The sequence below is a fragment of the Saccopteryx bilineata genome, chromosome 1 (genome assembly GCF_036850765.1).
Source record: "Saccopteryx bilineata isolate mSacBil1 chromosome 1, mSacBil1_pri_phased_curated, whole genome shotgun sequence".
Classification (NCBI taxonomy): Eukaryota; Metazoa; Chordata; class Mammalia; order Chiroptera; family Emballonuridae; genus Saccopteryx; species Saccopteryx bilineata.
Window position 1 is genome coordinate 264,594,956 of NC_089490.1, and position 21,187 is coordinate 264,616,142.

General features: G+C 35.7%; 1 protein-coding gene across 2 annotated transcripts in view; it reads right to left on the reverse strand.

The window, feature by feature from the left end:
• CWC27 (CWC27 spliceosome associated cyclophilin) overlaps positions 1 to 21,187 on the reverse strand; it is a 215,258-nt gene that overhangs the window by 63,278 nt on the left and 130,793 nt on the right. The window contains exon 12 of one of the 2 annotated variants that reach the window (XM_066253592.1): positions 13,917 to 14,220. The exons of the other annotated variant lie outside the window; for it this stretch is intronic. Coding sequence (XP_066109689.1) covers positions 14,057 to 14,220 — 164 coding nt within the window. The 3' untranslated portion in view covers positions 13,917 to 14,056. Of the gene's footprint in view, positions 1 to 13,916; positions 14,221 to 21,187 lie in introns of those variants that run through there. 2 annotated transcript variants of the gene reach the window in all.

Genomic DNA, 21,187 nt, shown 5'->3' on the forward strand with positions numbered 1-21,187 from the left:
GTCCGGTTCAATTGCCGGTCAGGGCACACACAGGAACAGACTGATGTGCCTGTCTCATTTTCTCTCTCTCCCTTCCTCTCTAGCTAAAATCAATTAATAAAAATTTTAAAAAGAGAAATAATCTTAAACATACAGAAAACTGGAAGAGCAATATGAAAATTCATATGTTTTTATGCAAAATCACCAAGTTTTACCATTTCACCACAGGTTTTTATTCTCTCCCTTTGCATAATACATTTTTTCCATATCATACTTAAAAATATATATTTTGCTGTTCACCATGGCTTTTTACTCCTAAATACTTTAGTGAAGTCTTATTTTTCCCTATTTTAGTGGAATATTTGCCAGAATTACTAAATGATGCAACTATTCTGATACTGCTGCCATCCCTCTATTATTAAACTAAAAATGTTAAGCTACATTATAAAATCACAAATAGAGTGAGTCAGAGAAATGGTGCTGTGAGGAGCGCAACAGACAAATCTCCCCAAAATTTCAACAAGTTCATCAACCAGAGACAGAAAAATCTATCCTTGGAGCGTATGGGAGTTCCACACACTGAAGGCGAAGGTAGGATCGAGCGAAAAATTGACTAAATATATAATCAACCCTGAAGGAAATAAGTCGGACAAAGAAACACTCTGCCTTCCTCACTAACCTGAGCAAAGGCTGCTTTCACTTGGAACTGAGAGTGGGGGGGGGTAAGGTTGTGGAGGAGGCTAGGCTGCGGCACGTATGTTTGTTCAGGTGGAGGAAAGAGTGTGCCTGTGGTGAATCAGCCCATGCGAACAAACGACAGCGCGCCACAAGCAGCAGCTGCCAGCAGTGCACAGGGAGTGCGCCAAAGCGAACTTCCCTACGCCCCAGCTTCTCTAGGTGGGCGGGGCACCTCACCCAGCCATTCAAGCTAATAATCAAGCATGGGGGGGGGGGCGCCGGCAGCTTGCAGTCCTTTCTGGAGCAGATCTGCGGATCCAATCGCTGAAATTAACTTAAACCACAGTCTGCTCACCTCCCAACTGACCTACGCGGCTCTAATTGACAAGATCTCTCTCAGTTCAGCAATCTAAGACAGGAGGTGTGATATTTTTTAGTGCCTCTTGCTAAAGGAATGGGGGCATCTTCTGATTGGCAGAGCTTTCATACTCAGGGATATACACTAAAAAGAGGGACTTGGCAGATGCTAAGACCTCCTGTACTGCAGGCAGCGACTAGGGCATCTTCTTCCAGGCCAAAACAGGTTACAAAGTGCGGAAAGCCTGGGGAGAGTGGTCCCACAGAGTGCTAGGCATGCTGAAGAGGCCTGGAGGCTCATAGAAAGTAACCTTGAGAGCAGCTGGCTCCCAGCCTCGCCTGATTACACTGGTGGCTCTGACTGCCAGAGCCTTACCCAGAGCCCTGCATTGAGTGGGGATAGAGTGGGGATTTGCCAGCTCTTTGAGCCTCTTACACCCCAGGCAGAGGCAGCGGCAGCCTCATAGCTGGATCATCAGGCTGCTAATTCAGGAAGGGGAGACTAAGAGAGAGGCTCCAGGAAAACAGACTCTCTCATTGTCAGAGCCTGCAAACACTAACAAGCCTTGATTACCAATGAGACTGAAGCCAAATATATGACATTGCCGTAGAGTCTCATCAACTGCAAATCCCTACCTAAGCGTGTCACAGGGGTAGAGCCTGGGGTACAGAGTCACCGACAAGGAAGAGGGAGAGGAAAGAAAAAAAAAGAAGAAGTTCACCTCTCAAAATCAAGAAAAATCCACAGACTTTATAACTTGTTCCACTACTTTTTTGTTTCTTTCATCTTCTTGCCTGTATTATTATTATTTCTATTTCCTCCACCTTGGTCCTTTTATTCTCTGCCCGTCCTATTCTTTCCTTTTCTTGAACTACACTATTCATGAATGTTACATTTTATTTCTTTTCTTCTTCCTTACTCTCCATGAGGGTTACACTACAAAACCCTTAACTCTCGCTCTCTCTTTTTGTTTTTTTTCTTTTTTCTTCCTTTCCTTTCCCCCTTTTTCTTATTTCTCCTTCTCTATTAGTTTCATCTTTTCTCCTTTTACTTTTCCTCACATTCAATCCTCAATCACAAAAAAATTATTTAATTTGGGACTCAAGTTTTTATTCTGGCATTTTGGGTGCTTTTTACTTTGCTTTTTAACTCATTAGTATTCCTCCCAACCCAGGATCTCCGTTCTATTTAGTCTTTGCTCCACTTAATACAATAGTTATTTTTTTTTCATTTTTGCTGTTTCTGTCTTATCCCTCTCATTATATCTCTTAGTTGACCATCACTTACAAGCAAATCATTTTATACTTGACCCTAATTTTTTCATTTTTTGCATTTTGTGGGTCCCTACTTCCTTTTCTGCCCCTTGAACACTTCCCCCCAACTCAGGCCCTCCATTATAGGCAGTTTTTGTTCCATTTAGCATAATATAATTCACAGTTCATCACAATCTTTTCCTAAGGAGGAGGAGAGAGGAGGGGAAGAGAAGAAAGAAAAGGGGGGCAGAAATAATAAATTATTATTGGTTCTTTTTGTGTTTTTTTCCAAATATTTTTCCATTTTTTCATTTTTTTTTACTTTTTATTCTTCATTAATTCTCATTAGTGCTATCAACAAGACCACCCTCAGAAGCCATTAAGAAAAAAGGAAATCGAATATCATGGATACAAAAGATAGAGAAGTAACACAGACAGATGTGGAAAAATCTATGGAGAAAAAATTTAATATATTGGAAACCTTGGAGCTAAATGACAGAAAATTTAAAATAGAAATCCTAAAAATACTCAGATATACAAGAAAACACAGAAAGGCAATTTAAGGAGCTCAGAAAACAACTCAACAAACACAAAGAATATATTACCAAGGAAATTGAAACTATAAAAACAAATAAAACAGAAATGAAAAACTCAATTCACGAGCTGAAAAACGAGGTAACAAGCTTAGCTAATAGAACAGCCCAGATAGAAGGTAGGATTAGTGAAATAGAAGACAAGCAACTTGAGGCACAACAGAGATAAGAAGAAGGAGACTCAAAAATAATAAAAAACGAGAAAACCTTACAGGAGTTGTCTGACTCCATCAAAAAGAATAACATAAGAATAATAGGTATATCAGAGGGAGAAGAGAGAGAAAATGGAATGGAGAATATACTCAAACAAATAATAGACGAGAACTTCCCAAGCCTGTGGAAAGAACTAAAGCCTCAAATTCAAGAAGCAAACAGAACATCGAGTTTTCTTAACCCCAACAAACCTACTCCAAGGCACATAATAATGAAGATGGCACAAACCAATGACAAAGAAAAAATTTTCAAGGCAGCCAGGGAAAAGAAGAGTACAACATATAAAGGAAGACCTATTAGATTATCATCAGATTTCTCAGCAGAAACTCTACAAGCTAGAAGAGAGTGGACCCCAATATTTAAAGCCCTGAAAGAGAGGAACTTTCAGCCAAGAATACTATAACCATCAAAGCTTTCTTTCAAGTACGAAGGAGATATAAAAACATTCACAAATACAGAAAAGATGAGGGAATTTATCATCAGAAAGCCCCCGCTCCAGGAAATACTAAAGGGGGTTTTCCAACCAGATTCAAAGAACAAAAGAAAACAAAGCCACAAGTAACAGCTCCACCAAGAACACAATAAAACCAAATTTATACTGTGACAACAAAAGAAAAAAAAGGGGGAGAGGACGGAGATTAACAGTAGCAAAGGACGATGAAGCACAGAAATACTCATAAGATAGGGTACTACAATGAATATGGTAGGTACCCTTTTCATTACTTAATGGTAACCAGACTTGAGAAAACCACCACAGAAGCACATGACTTAAAAAAGGTAGCAACAGAGGAAAGAAGTATGGAATACAAACAAACAAAAACAAATGACAGAAAAACAAGAGAAGAATCAAACAAGATACAACACTAACAAGAAAGAAATTTATAAAATGGCAATAGGGAACCCACAAGTGTCAATAATTACACTAAATGTAAATGGCTTAAACTCTCCAATAAAAAGACACAGAGAAGCAGAATGGATTAAAAAAGAAAATCAAACTGTATGCTGCCTACAAGAAACACATATAAGCAACAAGGATAAAAACAAATTCAAAGTGAAAGGCTGGAAAACAATACTCCAAGCAAATAACATCCAAAAAAAAGCAGGTGTAGCAATCCTCATATCTAATAATGCTGACTACAAGACAGAAAAAGTACTCAGAGACAAAAATGGTCATTTTATAATGATAAAGGGGACACTGAATCAAGAAGACATAACAATCCTTAATATATATGCACCAAACCAAGGAGCACCAAAATATATAAGACAGCTACTTATTGACCTAAAAACAAAAACTGACAAAAATACAATCATACTTGGAGACCTCAATACACTGCTGACGGCTCTAGATCGGTCATCCAAACAGAGAATCAATAAAGATATATTGGCCTTAAACAAAACACTAGAGCACCTGGATATGATAGACATCTACAGGACACTTCATCCCAAAGCGACAGAGTATACATTTTTCTCTAGTGTACATGAAACATTCTCAAGAATTGACAATATGTTGGGCCACAAAGATAACATCAGCAAATTAAGAAAAATTGAAATTGTACCAAGCATATTTTCTGATCATAAAGCCTTGAAACTAGAATTCAACTGCAAAATAGAGGGAAAAAACCCCACAAAAATGTGGAAACTAAACAACATACTTGAAAAAAAGGAATGGGTCAAAGAAGGAATAAGTGCAGAGATCAAAAGATACATACAGACAAATGAAAATGACAACACGACATAGCAGAATCTCTGGGATGCAGCAAAAGCAGTAATAAGAGGGAAGTGCATATCACTTCAGGCATATATGAACAAACAAGAGAGAGCCCAAGTGAACCACTTAACTTCACACTTTAAGGAACTAGAAAAAGAAGAACAAAGACAACCGAAAACCAGCCGAAGAAAGGAAATAATAAAAATCAGAGTAGAAATAAATGAAATAGAGAACAGAAAAAGTATAGAAAAAATTAATAGAACAAGGAGCTGGTTCTTTGAAAAGATCGACAAAATCGACAAACCTTTGGCAAGACTCGCCAAGGAAAAAAGAGAAAGGACTCATATAAACAAAATCCAAAATGAAAGAAGAGAAATCACCACAGACATCATAGATATACAAAGAATTATTGTAGAATACTATGAAAAACTATATGCCACCAAATTCAACAATCTAGAAGAAATGGATAAATTCCTAGAACAATATAACCTTCCTAGACTGAGTCATGAAGAAGCAGAAAGCCTAAACAGACCAATTAGCAGGGAGGAAATAGAAAAAACTATTAAAAACCTCCCCAAATATAAAAGTCCAGGCCCAGACAGTTATATTAGTGAATTCTATCAAACATTCAAAGAAGACTTGGTTCCTATTCTACTCAAAGTTTTCCAAGAAATTGAAGAAGAAGCAATACTTTCAAACACATTTTATGCAGCCAACATAACCCTCATACCGAAACCTGGCAAGGACAGCACAAAAAAAGAAAACTACAGACCAGTATCTCTAATGAATACAGATGCTAAAATACTAAACAAAATACTGGCAAATCGAATACAACAACATATTAAAAAAATAATACATCATGATCAAGTAGGATTCATCCCAGAATCTCAAGGATGGTTCAACATACGTAAAATGGTTAACATAATACACCATATCAACAAAACAAAGAACAAAAACCACATGATCTTATCAATAGATGCAGAAAAGGCATTCGATAAAATACAACATAACTTTATGTTTAAGACATTCAACAAAATGGGTATAGAAGGAAAATATCTCAACATGATAAAGGCCATATATGATAAACCATCAGCCAACATCATATTAAATGGCATAAAACTGAGGACTTTCCACCTTAAATCAGGAACAAGACAGGGTTGTCCACTCTCTCCACTCTTATTTAACGTGGTGCTAGAAGTTCTGGCCAGAGCAAACAGACAAGACAAAGAAATAAAAGGCATCCATATCGGAAAAGAAGAAGTAAAGGTATCACTTTTTGCAGATGACATGATTCTATACATCGAAAACCCCAGACTCCACAAAAAGATTACTAGAAACAATAAACCAATACAGTAAGGTTGCAGGATACAAAATTAACATACAGTCCATAGCCTTTGTATATGCCAACAATGAAATATTAGAAAACAAACTCAAAAAAATAATCCCCTTCATGATTGCAACAAAAAAATAAAATACCTAGGAATAAACATAACAAAGAATGTAAAGGACCTATATAACGAAAACTACAAAGAATTGTTAAGAGAAATTGAAAAAGATACAATGAGATGTAAAAATATTCCTTGTTCTTGGATAGGAAGAATAAATATAATCAAAATGGCCATATTACCCAAAGCAATTTATAAATTTAATGCAATTCCCATCAAAAGTCCTATGACATTTTTTAAAGAAATGGAACAAAAAAAATCATTAGATTTATATGGAATTATAAAAAACTCCGAATAGCCAACGCAATCCTAAGGAAAAAGAATGAAGCTGGGAGCATTACAATACCTGACTTCAAACTATATTATAGGGCCACGACAATCAAAACAGCATGGTATTGGCAGAAAAATAGACACTCAGACCAATGGAACAGAATAGAAAGTCCAGAAATAAAACCACTTATATATGATCAAATAATTTTTGATAAAGGGGCCAACAACACACAATGGAGAAAAGAAAGCCTCTCAACTAATGGTGCTGGAAAATCTGGAAAGCCACATGCAAAAGAATGAAACTCGACTACAGCTTGTCCCCTTGTACTAAAATTAATTCAAAATGAATCAAAGACCTAAATATAAAACCTGAAACAATAAAGTACATAGAAGAAGACATAGGTACTAAACTCATGGACCTGGGTTTTAAAGAGCATTTTATGAATTTGACTCCAAAGGCAAGGGAAGTGAAGGCAAAGATAAATGAATGGGACTACATCAGACTAAAAAGTGTTTGCTCAGTAAGAGAAACTGACAACAAAATAAACAGACAGCCAACTAAATGGGAAATGATATTTTCAAACAACAGCTCAGATAAGGGCCTAATATCCAAAATTTACAAAGAACTCATAAAACTCAACAACAAACAATCTAATAAAAAAATGAACAGACACTTCTCCCAGGAAGAAATACAAATGGCCAACAGATATATGAAAAGATGCTCATCTTCATTAGTTATTAGAGAAATGCAAATCAAAATTACAATGAGATTCCACCTCACACCTGTTAGATTAGCTATTATCAACAAGACAGGTAATAGCAAGTGTTGGAGAGGCTGTGGAGAAAAAGGAACCCTCGTTCACTGTTGGTGGGAATGTAAAGTAGTACAACCATTATGGAAGAAAGTATGGTGGTTCCTCAAAAAACTGAAAATAGAACTACCTTATGACCCAGCAATCCCTCTACTGGGTATATACCCCAAAAACTCAGAAACATTGATACGTAAAGACACATGTAGCCCCATATTCATTGCAGCATTGTACGCAGTGTCCAAGACATGGAAACAATCAAAAAGCCCTTCAATAGAAGACTGGATAAAGAAGATGTGGCACATATACACTATGGAATACTACTCAGCAATAAGAAATGGTGACATCGGATCATTTACAACAAAATGGTGGGATCTTGATAACATTATACGGAGTGAAATAAGTAAATCAGAAAAAACCAAGAACTGCATGATTCCATATATTGGTGGGACATAAAAACGAGACTAAGAGACATGGACAAGAGTATGGTGGTTGGGGGGGGAGGGAGAGGGGAAGGGGCACAAAGAAAGTAGATCGAGCGTGAAGGAGGACAATCTGACTTTGGGTTTTGGGTATGCAACATAATTGAATGACAAGATAACCTGGACATGTTTTCTTTGAATATATGAACCCTGATTTATTGATGTCACCTCATTAATATTAATAAAAATTTATAAAAAACAAAAATAATGTTAAAAATATTAAAAAAATCACAAATATATAAACTCAAATAAAAGTTGAGTTAAAAAAATATAGCCCTTGAGAAATCTGAATTAGATATTAAGTACATTTGTGGTTATATGCACACATTATATTTATGTCATTTTAAGCTAGTGATAATAGTAACTACCTAAAGAATTCTATTCACCATTACAGTACTCAGCAGAACAATGTGACTTGATGTTTGATGTTCAACAAACATGGCTATTACTCGCTAAAACTCTCCATTTTTTAAACTGAATTTATTGGGGTGACACTGATGAACAAGATCATACAGGTCTCAGGAGCACAATTCTACAACACATCTTCTGTACACTGTATTGTGTGTTCACCCCTCATCATATTTTTGAGAATAGTTTTTAGAAATGCCTCTTAATTTTTAGAGCAAGTCAAAGGAATCTGACCATATAGAATAGTGACTAATCCCATTTTAGAGAGATTAAAAAGTAAGAAAGTTAAAGAAGCTGAAAAGGCGGTTTCTGGGATAATTCTAGGAAGGAAGTGATATAATATGCTCTTTCTTTTTCATTTATTTGAAGTCTACCACCCAGTAATTTCATTTTAAACACTAATATTACAACACACAGAATTTAAAAACCAACCAACCATCCAACTTTCTGACACCTTAATTCTAGAATTGTCATTACCTAACATTATACAGTAGGTCCTTGAATAACATTATTTTGTTCAACATCATTACATTATAACATTGATAATATGTTGAAGGAACTTAACTCTTGTTTATATCACTTAGCATATGATAAAATTGGTTTTGCTAAATGTCTTTTTGCTTAAAGTCACAGAACCTATTAATCATGTTAAGAAAGAACTTACTGTATTGTGTTTTTACTTCTTTCCTGCCTGACCATACCCACGCCGTACGAAACTGCAATGTAAGCCCCATGGGAACTGACATTTCATCATTTTGTTCTGTTATATCCTCAGTGCCTTGAATAATGCTTTAATATAGCAGGCACTCAATAACTCAATAACTACGAATTAATGAATAGAAAATCAAATAAGACTCCTAATGCATGTAAGGAAAAAGAAAAACTATGAAAAAAGGTTTTTATGACATGATATCAACATTGTAAATTACCAGGAATTGAGTTATAGTTGGTTCATCAGATCACTGCTAAATATCTAAGACAGACGTCCCCAAACTACGGCCTGCAGGCCACATGCAGCCCCCTAAGGCCATTTATCCGGCCCCCACCGCACTTCCAGAAGGGGCACCTCTTTCAGTGGTGGTCAATGAGAGGAGTACTGTATGTGGTGGCATCGCTCATGTACAGTACTACTTCCGGTGATGCAGGACGCATGCATCACGGCTCCGGAAGCGCGTCATATCACTTGTTACGGCTAGCAGTGACAAATATGGAACCGGACATTGACCATCTCATTAGCCAAAAGCAGGCCCATAGTTCCCATTGAAATACTGGTCAGTTTGTTGATTTAAATTTACTTGTTCTTTATTTTAAATATTGTATTTGTTCCCATTTTGGTTTTTTTACTTTAAAATAAGATGTGTGCATAGGGATTTGTTCATAGTTTTTTTTATAGTCCGGCCCTCCAATGGTCTGAGGGACAGTGAACTGGCCCCCTGTGTAAAAAGTTTGGGGACCCCTGATCTAAGATATACTAGAGTGAAGTTAATAAAATTCCTTAAAGTAAGATTAAAGTTTTATCTTGAATAAAATAAATGGTTTAAAGTTTCATAAATTACATATATTTAGTTGAAATTATATTTCACTCAATGAAATAATATTTAATGTGCCTTTAGAACATATGATATATATAGATTGATACATAAGATTAATACAAGGCAGTACCTGGTACATAGCATAAGAAAGTCCAGGTAAGTGTGTCTTGAAATGTGTCTGTGGCTGAAAGCTAGAAATGAAGAATAGTGCATCATTTGGCGGGGGAATCAGCAATCACATATTTTGTGAGATTTTAGATAGACTCTCAGAGACTTTGGGAAGGATTCATTGGAGGTAGAATGTTTGAGATGGGACACAAAAGACAAAAATTCTGTAGACTAAAATGCTGGAATGTGTACAGGAATGCACAAGAAACATGACATAGACAAGAAAGAGTGTAGTCAAGGTTCCATGAGGGCATTTGGGGAAGAATGTAGAATCTGTCTGGGGAAGTAATGGAAAAAAGGGCTTGACATCTATCTGTATTACAGATCATGCGGACTTCTGCATATTGTTGGCTAAAGAACAGGATGGGCACAGATCAAGGGTTTTTGCTTACTTTATTTGATTTAATCCTCTGGACAACGCTGTGAGGATGGTGGACATACCTTTCCCTACTCCCCTGAGCCTACCTCTTGTGGTGCTGACCCTATTTCTGGCTTGAAAAATGGCATGTGACTCAGGACTAGCCAATGGCCCATTGGAGCCTTTAATTTCACAGGTACAATAAACAATTCAGGGTTGGGCATATGATGGTATTAGCAATGAGACAATAAGAAATTTTTGTTGAGATATCTGGGACAAACTTCCTTGTCCACTGGATCCGAACCTTAGAAGAGGTGAGGAGCTGCTATGACAATTCAAACCCATGGAGTTTGGCAAGTCTGAATGGCACAAATTAGGGTGTGTATGTGAAAGATGAGGTGCATGTAAGAAAAAAGGATTAAGAAATAGAGATATAGTGAGGAAAGGTTCACCTGCCTTTATAGCCTGATAAAGCTGTGTGCCTAAAATCAGTTCTACCTTTCGCCCCAATGTAAGTAGGTTTTCAGCGAAGTCTAATTAACCACTTGAAATCATAAGATTCCTAACTGATAGAATGGCATTCCTATTTCTCAAATAAAGAAACTTTTTCTATCCTTCAATAGAAAAAGTAGGAAATCTGTCCAAGATCAGATAGGTTTTACATAACAGGTTTATAGTTCTAACTCATATCTAATGCTTCCAAACCCATGTTGCTAATTTCAATTTTTTTTAAATGTTGTGTGTCTTCATATGTATGTGTGCATACCAAGAAGAGTACAAGGCAGATACAGAAAAAGAAGCAGATCACATAGCTCCAGAAGGAGAGTTGCCTCACTTTTTTTTGTGTGTGTGATAGAGACAGAGAAAGACAGAGAGAGGGACAGACAGACAGGAAGGGAGAGAGATAAACATCAATTCTTTGTGAGAGCACCTTAGTTGTTCATTGATTGCTTTCTCACATGTGCCTTGACTGGGGGACTATAGCAGACTGAGTGACCCCTTACTCAAGCCAGCGACCTTGGGCTCAAGCTAGTGAGCCTGTGCTCAAACCAGATGAGCTCACGCTCAAGCTGGTGACCTCAGGGTTTTGAACCCGGGTCTCCCGGGTCCCAGTCTGACGCTCTATCCACTGCGCCACCACCTGGTCAGGCTACTCCTTGCTTCTTGTCTTTGGGTGCTCACGAGACTCCACCACATGCTTACAGGAATCTCCTTTACTAGCTAGCTAAATGGCTTGGACAATGAAAGCAATAAAGTACAGACTAACACAATACATTATCTTAGATTATTACAGTGAATTAACCCATGAGGTAGTTATTTTCAACATGATGTAAATGAGATTCAGAGAGTTTAAGTAATTCCCTAAGGGAAACGGCTAGTATAAGGTGAAGCCAAGATTAAAACCCAGGCCCTATGTGTCTTAATTCTGTAAATGCAGGACTAACTGGAACACCAGAGATGAGGAAACCTATTAGGAATTAGTTACAATAATTTAGGAAGAGACAGTGAAAGGCATACTTAGAGCAATGAATGAGGTAACAGGCATGAAAGGACAAGTACAAATATACAGAGTTATCTATATGGTTGGGGAGAGGGGTGAGTAAAGAAGTGGAAGAAGCCAAAGGTGATACTAAAATATTTTAACTTGGCTGATTGAGAGAATAGTGGTGCCATTAATAATAACAGTAGAAAAATTAGTTTGGGGCTTGTTTTTGTGGGGAAGAAAATTCAGTTAATTTTGGTTACTATTAGTTTTAAGTAAACTTATTTAAGAAGGGAGTTGGAAATGTGGGTCTGTAGCTTAGAAGTAGAAAAAGAGATTTTTGGAATTATTTTAAATAAGTGACATCACTAAAGTCTTTATAAACTCACTAAATCATTAATATGTACAGGAAAACCAATATTGCATAAGTACAAAGGTCTAAATTAAGAGAAAAAAAGACTATATTTAATTCTAAAAAGAAATTGCTTTAGAGTTCTAATTTTACACTAACTAGTATTTAGTAACAAATTTACTAGACTCAAATGACAAAATGAAGCAAGAAATGAAGTTATTTAGTTCTATATAATTAGCGATGCACACACACACACTCAAACTATCTTTAAATGATACTATACCGAGTTAAATTGTATAGCAAAAATACATGGAAATAACACAAAAATGGGACTTGTTCTTATGCCCTGCATTTCTCCGTGGAACTTAAAATTTTTTAACAGACATTATCTCATTGTTTTAAGAACTGTTATGAAACAATCTGACATTTATATAACACCATTCATTTGCAATAATCCCAAAGGGCTTTACAAACCCTGGAAGAACAACTTTGCTCATGTTCAATATGCAACCTCTGAGGAACAGAGGTGGGCTGGGTGGGTAAGAAGTGAACCAGACTGTGGTAGACATTTTGTGGAGCACAGCAGTAATATTATACAACTGTTTAGGAAAGGAAGTGAAAGACATTAAACTAAAACCAAGAAGAAACAAGCAGAAAAGATCCAAAGTAAGATTGCATTACACTTGTTAAATTTCAGGAAAATATTAATACCACAGAACTTAGTCTCATTTTTGTTTTATTCAAATAATACACAGATACCTTCAAGATTTAAAAAAATTGAGTGTCATCTGCTAAATCAAGAATCCTATTTTCTATAGTGTTTTTTGTGTTTTGATCTGTTAGTGATCTGTTGATGATCTGTTTTGATCTGTTTTGGTAGTGATCTGTTTTCCAATTCTCAACCACAGCCAGGATGCTCAATTATAGTTAATTTTGTGTGTGTGTGTGTGTGTGTGTGTGTGTGTGTTTTAAAAGGTGTCTCCTCCCCTCCTTTCCCTTTTTGGACTGGGCCCAAGTTTCTGAAAAAACAAACACACACCAGGAAAAATTAAAAAGTTATTTTTTGTTCAGTTTTATTTTTAATTTAGGGTTCTCCAAAGAAACAGGACCAAGAAGATGCATATATATGTAGAAAGAAATTTATTAAAATACTGTATACTTTACATACTGAAACCTTACAATAAAGAAATAAATATACTCATTTCACAGATGAGGAAACTGATGTGAAAAGAGACCAAAGGTAGGTATGTTTTTGTTTGCCTAGCTTTATTTTTTGACCCATTCTTCTGATAATAGATCCTGTCCCTGATTAAAGATTGATACGTGCTCAATGAATCAGCATCTGTCTCTTGGGAGGTGCGTGCTCAAGAAAGCTAGGAAAAAGCTAGGGTGAGGTGTCTGATTATAGATGCTAGAAAGATTATAGATGCTAGAAAGAGTCTAACGCTCTTGCATCAAAGGCTCTGGAGTGGCACCAGTCTTCCCGCCAAAAGCTATTCAGTGCTTTGTTCCATTCTGTGTGCAGCTACTTGAGAATCCTACCCTGTGGCTTAAATTGTAGTTGGTTGTAACCAAGAACCTTAAGAAATACACAGATACACCAAATAATTTACCTAAAAGCATAGAGACATCAGTAAAGACACAAACCTAGATTTTTCTGACTTCAAAGGCTGTGCTCTTAACCATGACACCTCACTGGTTTTTGAAAACTGGGATCCTGTAATGTTATCTGCCACCAAAAGAAATTATAACATTTTCCTGATTTTATATCTTGGCTTCTTTAGTAAACTTTTTGAAAGTAGTTAAGCTAACATGGAAAATCTTGTAAAATTACTCTATAAAATGTAATTTCATTGTTGAAAGGGAAAATCTTTCATGGGCATATTTGAGTTGGGATATTTGGATGTGATAGAAAAAGGACTGCCAAAGGCATAAGAAAATGACCTTCGAGCTGTGCTCTTTCTCAATCAGTGATAAGAAATGAGAACAAAACCTTCAGAGAAGCAAGTGAATGAAAGGAACACACTTTCCTTGCAGGTTAATACCAGAGAAAGACTCAAGCATTCAGATTCTTCTAGTTCCATGGTGCTGTGAAATGAGCAAATGAGTCCCTCTGCTTCCGTTTCCTTATCTGTAAAATGAGGGTGGTAGTGAAATGAAATTACAGTTGGTCCTCCACATCTGCGGTTTTGCACCTGCAGATTTAACTAACTGCAGATTGAAGATATTTGGGGAAAAAAGTCCCAGGAACTTCCAAAAGGCAAAACTTGAATTTGCCACTGCTGAGCACTACGCTCAATCCATGCAAATACCTTGATGCAGCCCCAATGAAAACAGTTATATGCAAATACTGTGACGTTTTATATAAGGATCTGGAGATTTTGGTAGCTGTGGGGGTCCCAGAACCAACCCCCCAGTGATGCTGAGGAACGACTATAAATAATACATATAAAACTTATAGTATAGATCCTGGAACATAGTAAGCAGTTATGAAATGGTAGTTTCTATTATTGTTGTAGCTGTCATTAAATTGAGCCTGGTGACAATGGTTAGGACTTACAGGAAAAGGCTGCTGAAAAAATTCTAGGAATAACAGAAAATTGGAAACCAAAAGGATAAAAATACCTAATGAATAGAAATTTAAAATTTTTTGCATGCATGTGTTTGTTCATCTTGCATTTTTTGTGAAAGGTAACACACATACTGAAAAGTGTAGATTTAAAACTAACTCAATGATTTATCACGAAGTGGACACCCAAGTCAGGAGCTCAAACCCTGCTGGCCCTGCAGAAGTGCTCCTACTGCCCAGCCTGGCCACTGCCTTGTCTTGCCCTCCCCACAGAAGCAATCACTCCTCTGCCCTTTGTGAGAATCACATCCTTTCTTTATAATTTTACCACTTCAGCATGTTACTAAACAATACTTAACTGTGCTAGTTTTTTTCTGTTTTATATAAATGGAATCACATATTTCTTGTGTCTAGCTTCTTTGGCTGGACATTGTATTTGTGAGATTTATTCATGTTGCTGTGTGTAGTTATAGGTCATTCATTTTTACTAGTATATAGTATTCTATTATATGACTTGACCACAATTTTTAACCATTCCACTGTTGATAGATGTTTGTGCTGCTTCTTGTTTTTGGCTGTTCTATATAATGCTATCAGGAACATCCTTGTACATGTCCATACATTTCTGATGATGTACTCAGTGGGTCACAGAGTATGTATATTTTTTATTCTGGCAATAAATGTTTATTGTTTTGTGGAGTGGTTGTATCAATTTACACTCCCAATACCAGAGGATGACTCCCAATGTTCTACATTCTCACTAACAATATTCTCACTCTTCTGGAGGGTGTCTAGTATTGGTTTCAATTTATATTTTTCAGAGTATACATAAAGTTGAACAAATTTTCTTAGGATTATTGAACACTGGATATTTCTCTTTGCAAAGTGGTTATTAAAATTTGTTGCCTACTTTTCTTTGAGTTATCTTTCTTATCAATTAATAATAAGTTATTTAGATACTCTGGATATGTTGTAAATATAGACCCCTATTCATTCACTTCAGGGTGTCTTTTGATGAACAGATGTTTTAAATTTTGATACAGTAAAACTTAGCAGATATCACCATACCATTCTGTATATCTGCTGTGTGTTTTTAAGGTACCCTTTATAACAGTACAGTTCTATTTCCAGTGTGCTAGAATGTTTTACTAAAATCATGAACACTGTTGTATTTTATTAAATGCTCTTTCTCCTATTAAAATGATAAAGAAATTTTACTCTTGACTCTAATGCTGAGGTAAATTATATGTTGCTTTTGAATACAAAACCAAACTTGCATTCTTGAAATATTTCCAAATCGTCAGGATGTATAAATATTATGTATTGAAAATACTGCTTACTTGATATACTAGTATTTTGCTTAGAATTTAAGGAGATTGCAATGTTTTTACTAGGTTTTCTTATCAAGGTTATACTGGCTTCAGAAATTGAAGAGTAAAGTGCTCCTTTTTTCTATGCTCTGAAAGAGTTTCTGTAAGATTGGTGTTATTTGTACAACTCTTAAATTATGGACTTGATTTCTCTAAGAGTAATTTTCAGAATCCTACTTCTTCCTAGATTAGTCTTGGGAAGGTGCATGAGTCTTGTTTTAGGTGCATGAGGTTTTTACAATATCATCTTGAATGTATTTTTGTTTTAGTAGGATCTGTAATTTGTCCTTTTAAAAGCTGTTGATGATTATTTAACCTTTTTTTCTTATTTAGTTTCATTAAGTAAGAATTTACCGATGTGACTTAGTCCTTTAAAAAGAGTAGTGCTTGTCTTTGTCATCTCTATACCATATGTCTGTTTTCTATTATGCTGTTATTTTGCTCTTTTCTTATTATTTCCTTCTTTCTTTGGATTTAATTTGTTTTTTTCTTTTATAATTTCTTAAGAAGGATACTTTGTCTTTGAATTTCAAGAACAAAGTAAAAATATTTATTTTAAAGACTGCTTCTGATCATTTCACTATCTGAGTCCCTTTAGGACTGTTTCCATTTGTTTCTACTGGGTTTTAGTCAACTGATTTTGTCTCTTTATGTGCCTGGCATTTTTTACTGTATGCCAGATAATGCATTTGCTGAATTGTTTGTAAAAAAAAAAAAAAAAGTAACACCTATTTTCCTCCACTGATGATTATATTGACTTCTGCCAGTTCCTGGATCTAACAATTTAGGATCACCTTAATCCAATTTCAGGGATTAAGAAAATTTGAAGCTGTGCCCATACAGGCCTGTCCATTTCCACTTGACCTGTACTAATGCAGACAAGCCTGCAGCCAGCCAGACCCAAAGTGGGAGGGAGTTACAAACATCACCTTTCCAGGCTCTGGACTCCCTTCTCTATCCCCTTTCCTTAAGAGGCTGCTCAAAGCACTGCATTACCTTTCGGACCCACCTCTATACCCTATGAACTCACAGGGTGTGTGTGTTTCCAGTCAAAGCCACCCATTTTGTTTTGCACTTTGAGGACAAATTATTCCTCCTAAAAGGATTTATGTTTGCTTGTATCAGACTTCTGGGGGCACTATGGATCCAGGATCATTTCCAGATAAATTCTTGGCTGGAGAATATTGAGGCCACCCAAGCAGGGTAAATTGGGACTCCAAACTGATGGGAAGGCTGCCTGTGGCTACAGTTCCTGGGACATGTTCTTGCCCCCAAATACTCTGTGCTATAATTCAAGATAGTTTTCCTGTAGTTCTCTGATGACAATGAGGTGACTGATTAATCTCCCTGACACTAAAGATAAGGTTCTCTGGGCCCTAACTATCTAGGATAGTCTTCTACTAGACACCCCTGACCTTGGGAAGACCTTAGGTTTTATATTCCCTCTCTGTGAAACCTTAAAAAACAAGGCTCCGGTTCACCCAGTTCAGCAAACTAGAGTCAAAGCTAGACCTGGTGCTCCACTTACTTCTGCTAGTTCACTTCTTTACTCATTCCCTGTTTAAGTACTGCTTGTTTTGTTTTAACAAGTTCATAGAAACATAGGAAAATATATTTTCATATTATATCCAACATTTTTAGTTGTCTTCATGGGGAGGATCGGTTTGGACTCCTAGTCTATGATGTTGCCAGAAATTGATTTTCTATAACATTTAAATTTTTGCGACCCATTCCAAAATTATATCTTTAATTTTTGAAAAGGCACAATATATATGATAACAATTTGCTCTTTAAAGGTCTCTAGGTTTATTAAAGGGGTTTTAGAATCAATTATTCTCACCAAAATTAGAGTGGATTTTAATAAATACCAATGAAAACTTCACAGATTGGATCTACTCAAGGTTGGATCAAACTGAAGAATGGAGCCGTGGATAGAGCACCAGACTGGAAGCCAGGGGGCCTGCGTTCTACTCTTACTATCTGTGTGACTCTGGGTAAGCCCCCTCATTGGCTGGCCTTTGGTTTACCATGCATAAAATGGAGGGGTAGGATTGGATGCTCCTTTCGGAACTGAAACTCTGATGACTGTACAGAAGCATGCAATGCAAACAGAGCATAGTCAAGATAAAAATTTCTCATGCACAAGATATTTCTGAAAGCTAGCCTACTTTCACGTTTTAAACATAGGGCAACATAATGCTTTAAATAAACTTAAATTCTGGTGTGGTATTTAAAAAATCAATATAAACTACTTTTGTGCTTCAAAATAGATGTTTAATGATTCTTAATATTTTGACATCATGTTAGTTCTGAGAACTTTATTATTTTCTTTGTTCTTTCTGGCATTTCAAATTCTTTAATATAGCTATTAATATAATTTAGGGCTTTTCTGCTTTTTGCATAAACAATTGCTAATATTCTAAAGCAACATCTGTACCATTTGCTATAAGTTGATGTGAAGAATTTTGAAAATATAACCATTAAAAAATGTCAGCATATTGTATGAATTTTTTCAAAAAAATCTATCTCATACCACACAGATTACTGTTCAAAGAAAGTTTTAATGCAACATATTCACAGGTTTAGACTATAAAGTTGTGAAAAAAATAGCTTTTTCAAATTTGATTAAGTGCTGCAAAATGTTGAAGAAACTCAGCACTTGAATTATATATTTGATGTCATTTTTGGCAAAGCCTCAGAAAATGTCACATAAAAGAAAAACATCATACTTAAAATAAGGTCTTGATAGCAGTCTGGAACAGTTAACTCCATTCCTAAATGGGAATGCTGGTTGTAATCAAACTTTTAATGATGGTATTAGTCCCCCTGCTGAGAGACATCTAAATACCAAACAAAATAAAGAAAACAACATATGTGTGTGTGTGTGTGCGTGCACACACACCCCCACACCCCCACACCCCCCTCACCTCTTTTACTTTCTAAAGTGGCCAAATTGGTAATTGTTTTATTTTAGGCTTCAAATATCTAAGGTAATTTATAATGCTTCCTTGCAGATTATCAGTGGCCACTTAAGAAGTGAAGAGGTAGCAGGCTACCAGGCAATGAGAGTCAGGTTTTTGTCTGTTGTTTTGCTTGAATTTCTGAGAGGTAGAAAGAATTCCCATTAGCAATGGAGGATAAGTCCCTGAGTGTCAGTACCCTCAGTCTTCTAATCCTAGAGCTGAAAATGGTAGAAATTTTTCATCTCTTAACTACATTCATGCAGTCTTGACATCCATTGTATTCCCTATCTTATTCTGGTATGAGAGAATTAAGAGGAAGAGATACCTCTAAAAGCAAGTTGTCTATTAAAAGTTATTGGCCAATTTCATTTGAAATGTTTTTTTAAAAAGCATATTACAAACAAGATTATAATAAAATAACATTATGAAAAAGACTACACATGTGTATTTCTGGCATAATGATGAAAAAGTCCAGAAAAATAAATATGAAGTTAACTACAGTTGTCTTTGGCAGAATTATTACAGGATTATCTTTCTTTCTATCTATATGCTTTTCTATTTGATATTTTTTGCAAAAGCCATATTTTAGTTTTATAATTGGAAGAGATAATATAGTTTTTTAAACTGTTATTGCCAAAAATTAATACTTACCTGTATCAATTAACAAACATATTTTTCTTAGGAATGGAATTGATATTAATAATAAGACAAACTGAAGTTATGACAAATATAGCTAAAGGCCTGTGTTAAATTTCCTACATTGGAATTACATCAATCATCAGGCAGAAAGAATGCTTATTAAAAAACTATATAAAGACAGTGAAGGGTTCTTAGAGCTGAGTCCTAAGCTACCTTTTGAAGTTCTGCAAGATGGTACAGAATTCAAGAAATATAAAAATATATGAATTGATTAAATTTATTTTTTATTGCACATAAAAATTATGCCCATATTGTACATTTCTAAAATAAGTTTCAGCAAGATTTGCTCTTGATGGCTAGTGAGAAAGTTTGAGATAGACTGCCCAAAAAAAGAACAAAGGATTTCATGGACTCTCAAAATAGAGATGCTCATCTCTTATCCACCTTACCAAAAGATTAAATTATTTGTCTAATTGTGAAGATATGTATATTTTTACACTTGTCATATACCTTTAAAAGTTTTTATTATTTAAAAATTATATTTTTGAAAGATATGTGGTTAGGAGTGTGCTTTCTGGCAAATGAACGTAGTAACATGTATATAGTAAAATTTCCCTGAAGAGACCGATGGTCTCGACTACAAAAGGAAGATCTGTTTTTCCAGGACTTCCAGGGAACAGGATGTTCCACATTACTGAATATTTCAGATAAGAGACTCTTATCTTTAATTGATTAAAATGATTAAAAATTTTTTTTTACTAAGTAGGTTAGAATCAATCATTGCCTTATTAAACAATCATAAATACCATCTAAACTTTTCTTAATGGATCAGGGTCATTATGATGAGCATTTGACATGTGCTCTCAGAATATAATGGAGTTATCATCTACCACAAATGATTCCATAATATTCCACTTCTATGTTCTTGTGTTTCCCTACCCAGTAGTATAAAGTGGTTAGCTATCACCTCTTGCTGTTACCAAAAAGAATGTCCCTAGCTGTGCTCTTCTCTCTCACTTTTTTAGCCCAATAATATAGTAGGTGAGAGAATCCATAGGCCAGTCCCTGCCCTTGCCTTTCTTTTGCTTGTTCATTTATTTATTTTTTAATTCTTGAAATATAGAAGTTATATAGTCATAAATTTTATGAATGTTCCCTTTTAAGGGGTGCTCTCTCTCACTTTTATTGCTCTTTAGTCTGTTTTGAACTTAGATCCAGATAATCAATTTGTTAGCACTGTGCTGACAGTAAGAAATAAACAGAGTACTACTGATGGCTGGTCCAAGAGGCTTTCTATGTGTCCAGGGCATATGTACTATCACTTTTCTGGGTAAATAACATTAAAAGTTAGTACATGAATTAAAAGTAGACTACAGGAAATAGGTCTGAAACTTCTGGCCTCCAAGAAAAAATGATGATTCAAGAGTACCTGAAAAAAGTGAATTGATTTGAAATAAGGATTTTTGCTTAGTTTGCTTAAAAAGAAGAATTAATTCTACAAGGTATAAGGCACAACACAGAGCTAACATTCCAGAGGGATTTCTGTCTCTTATAAAA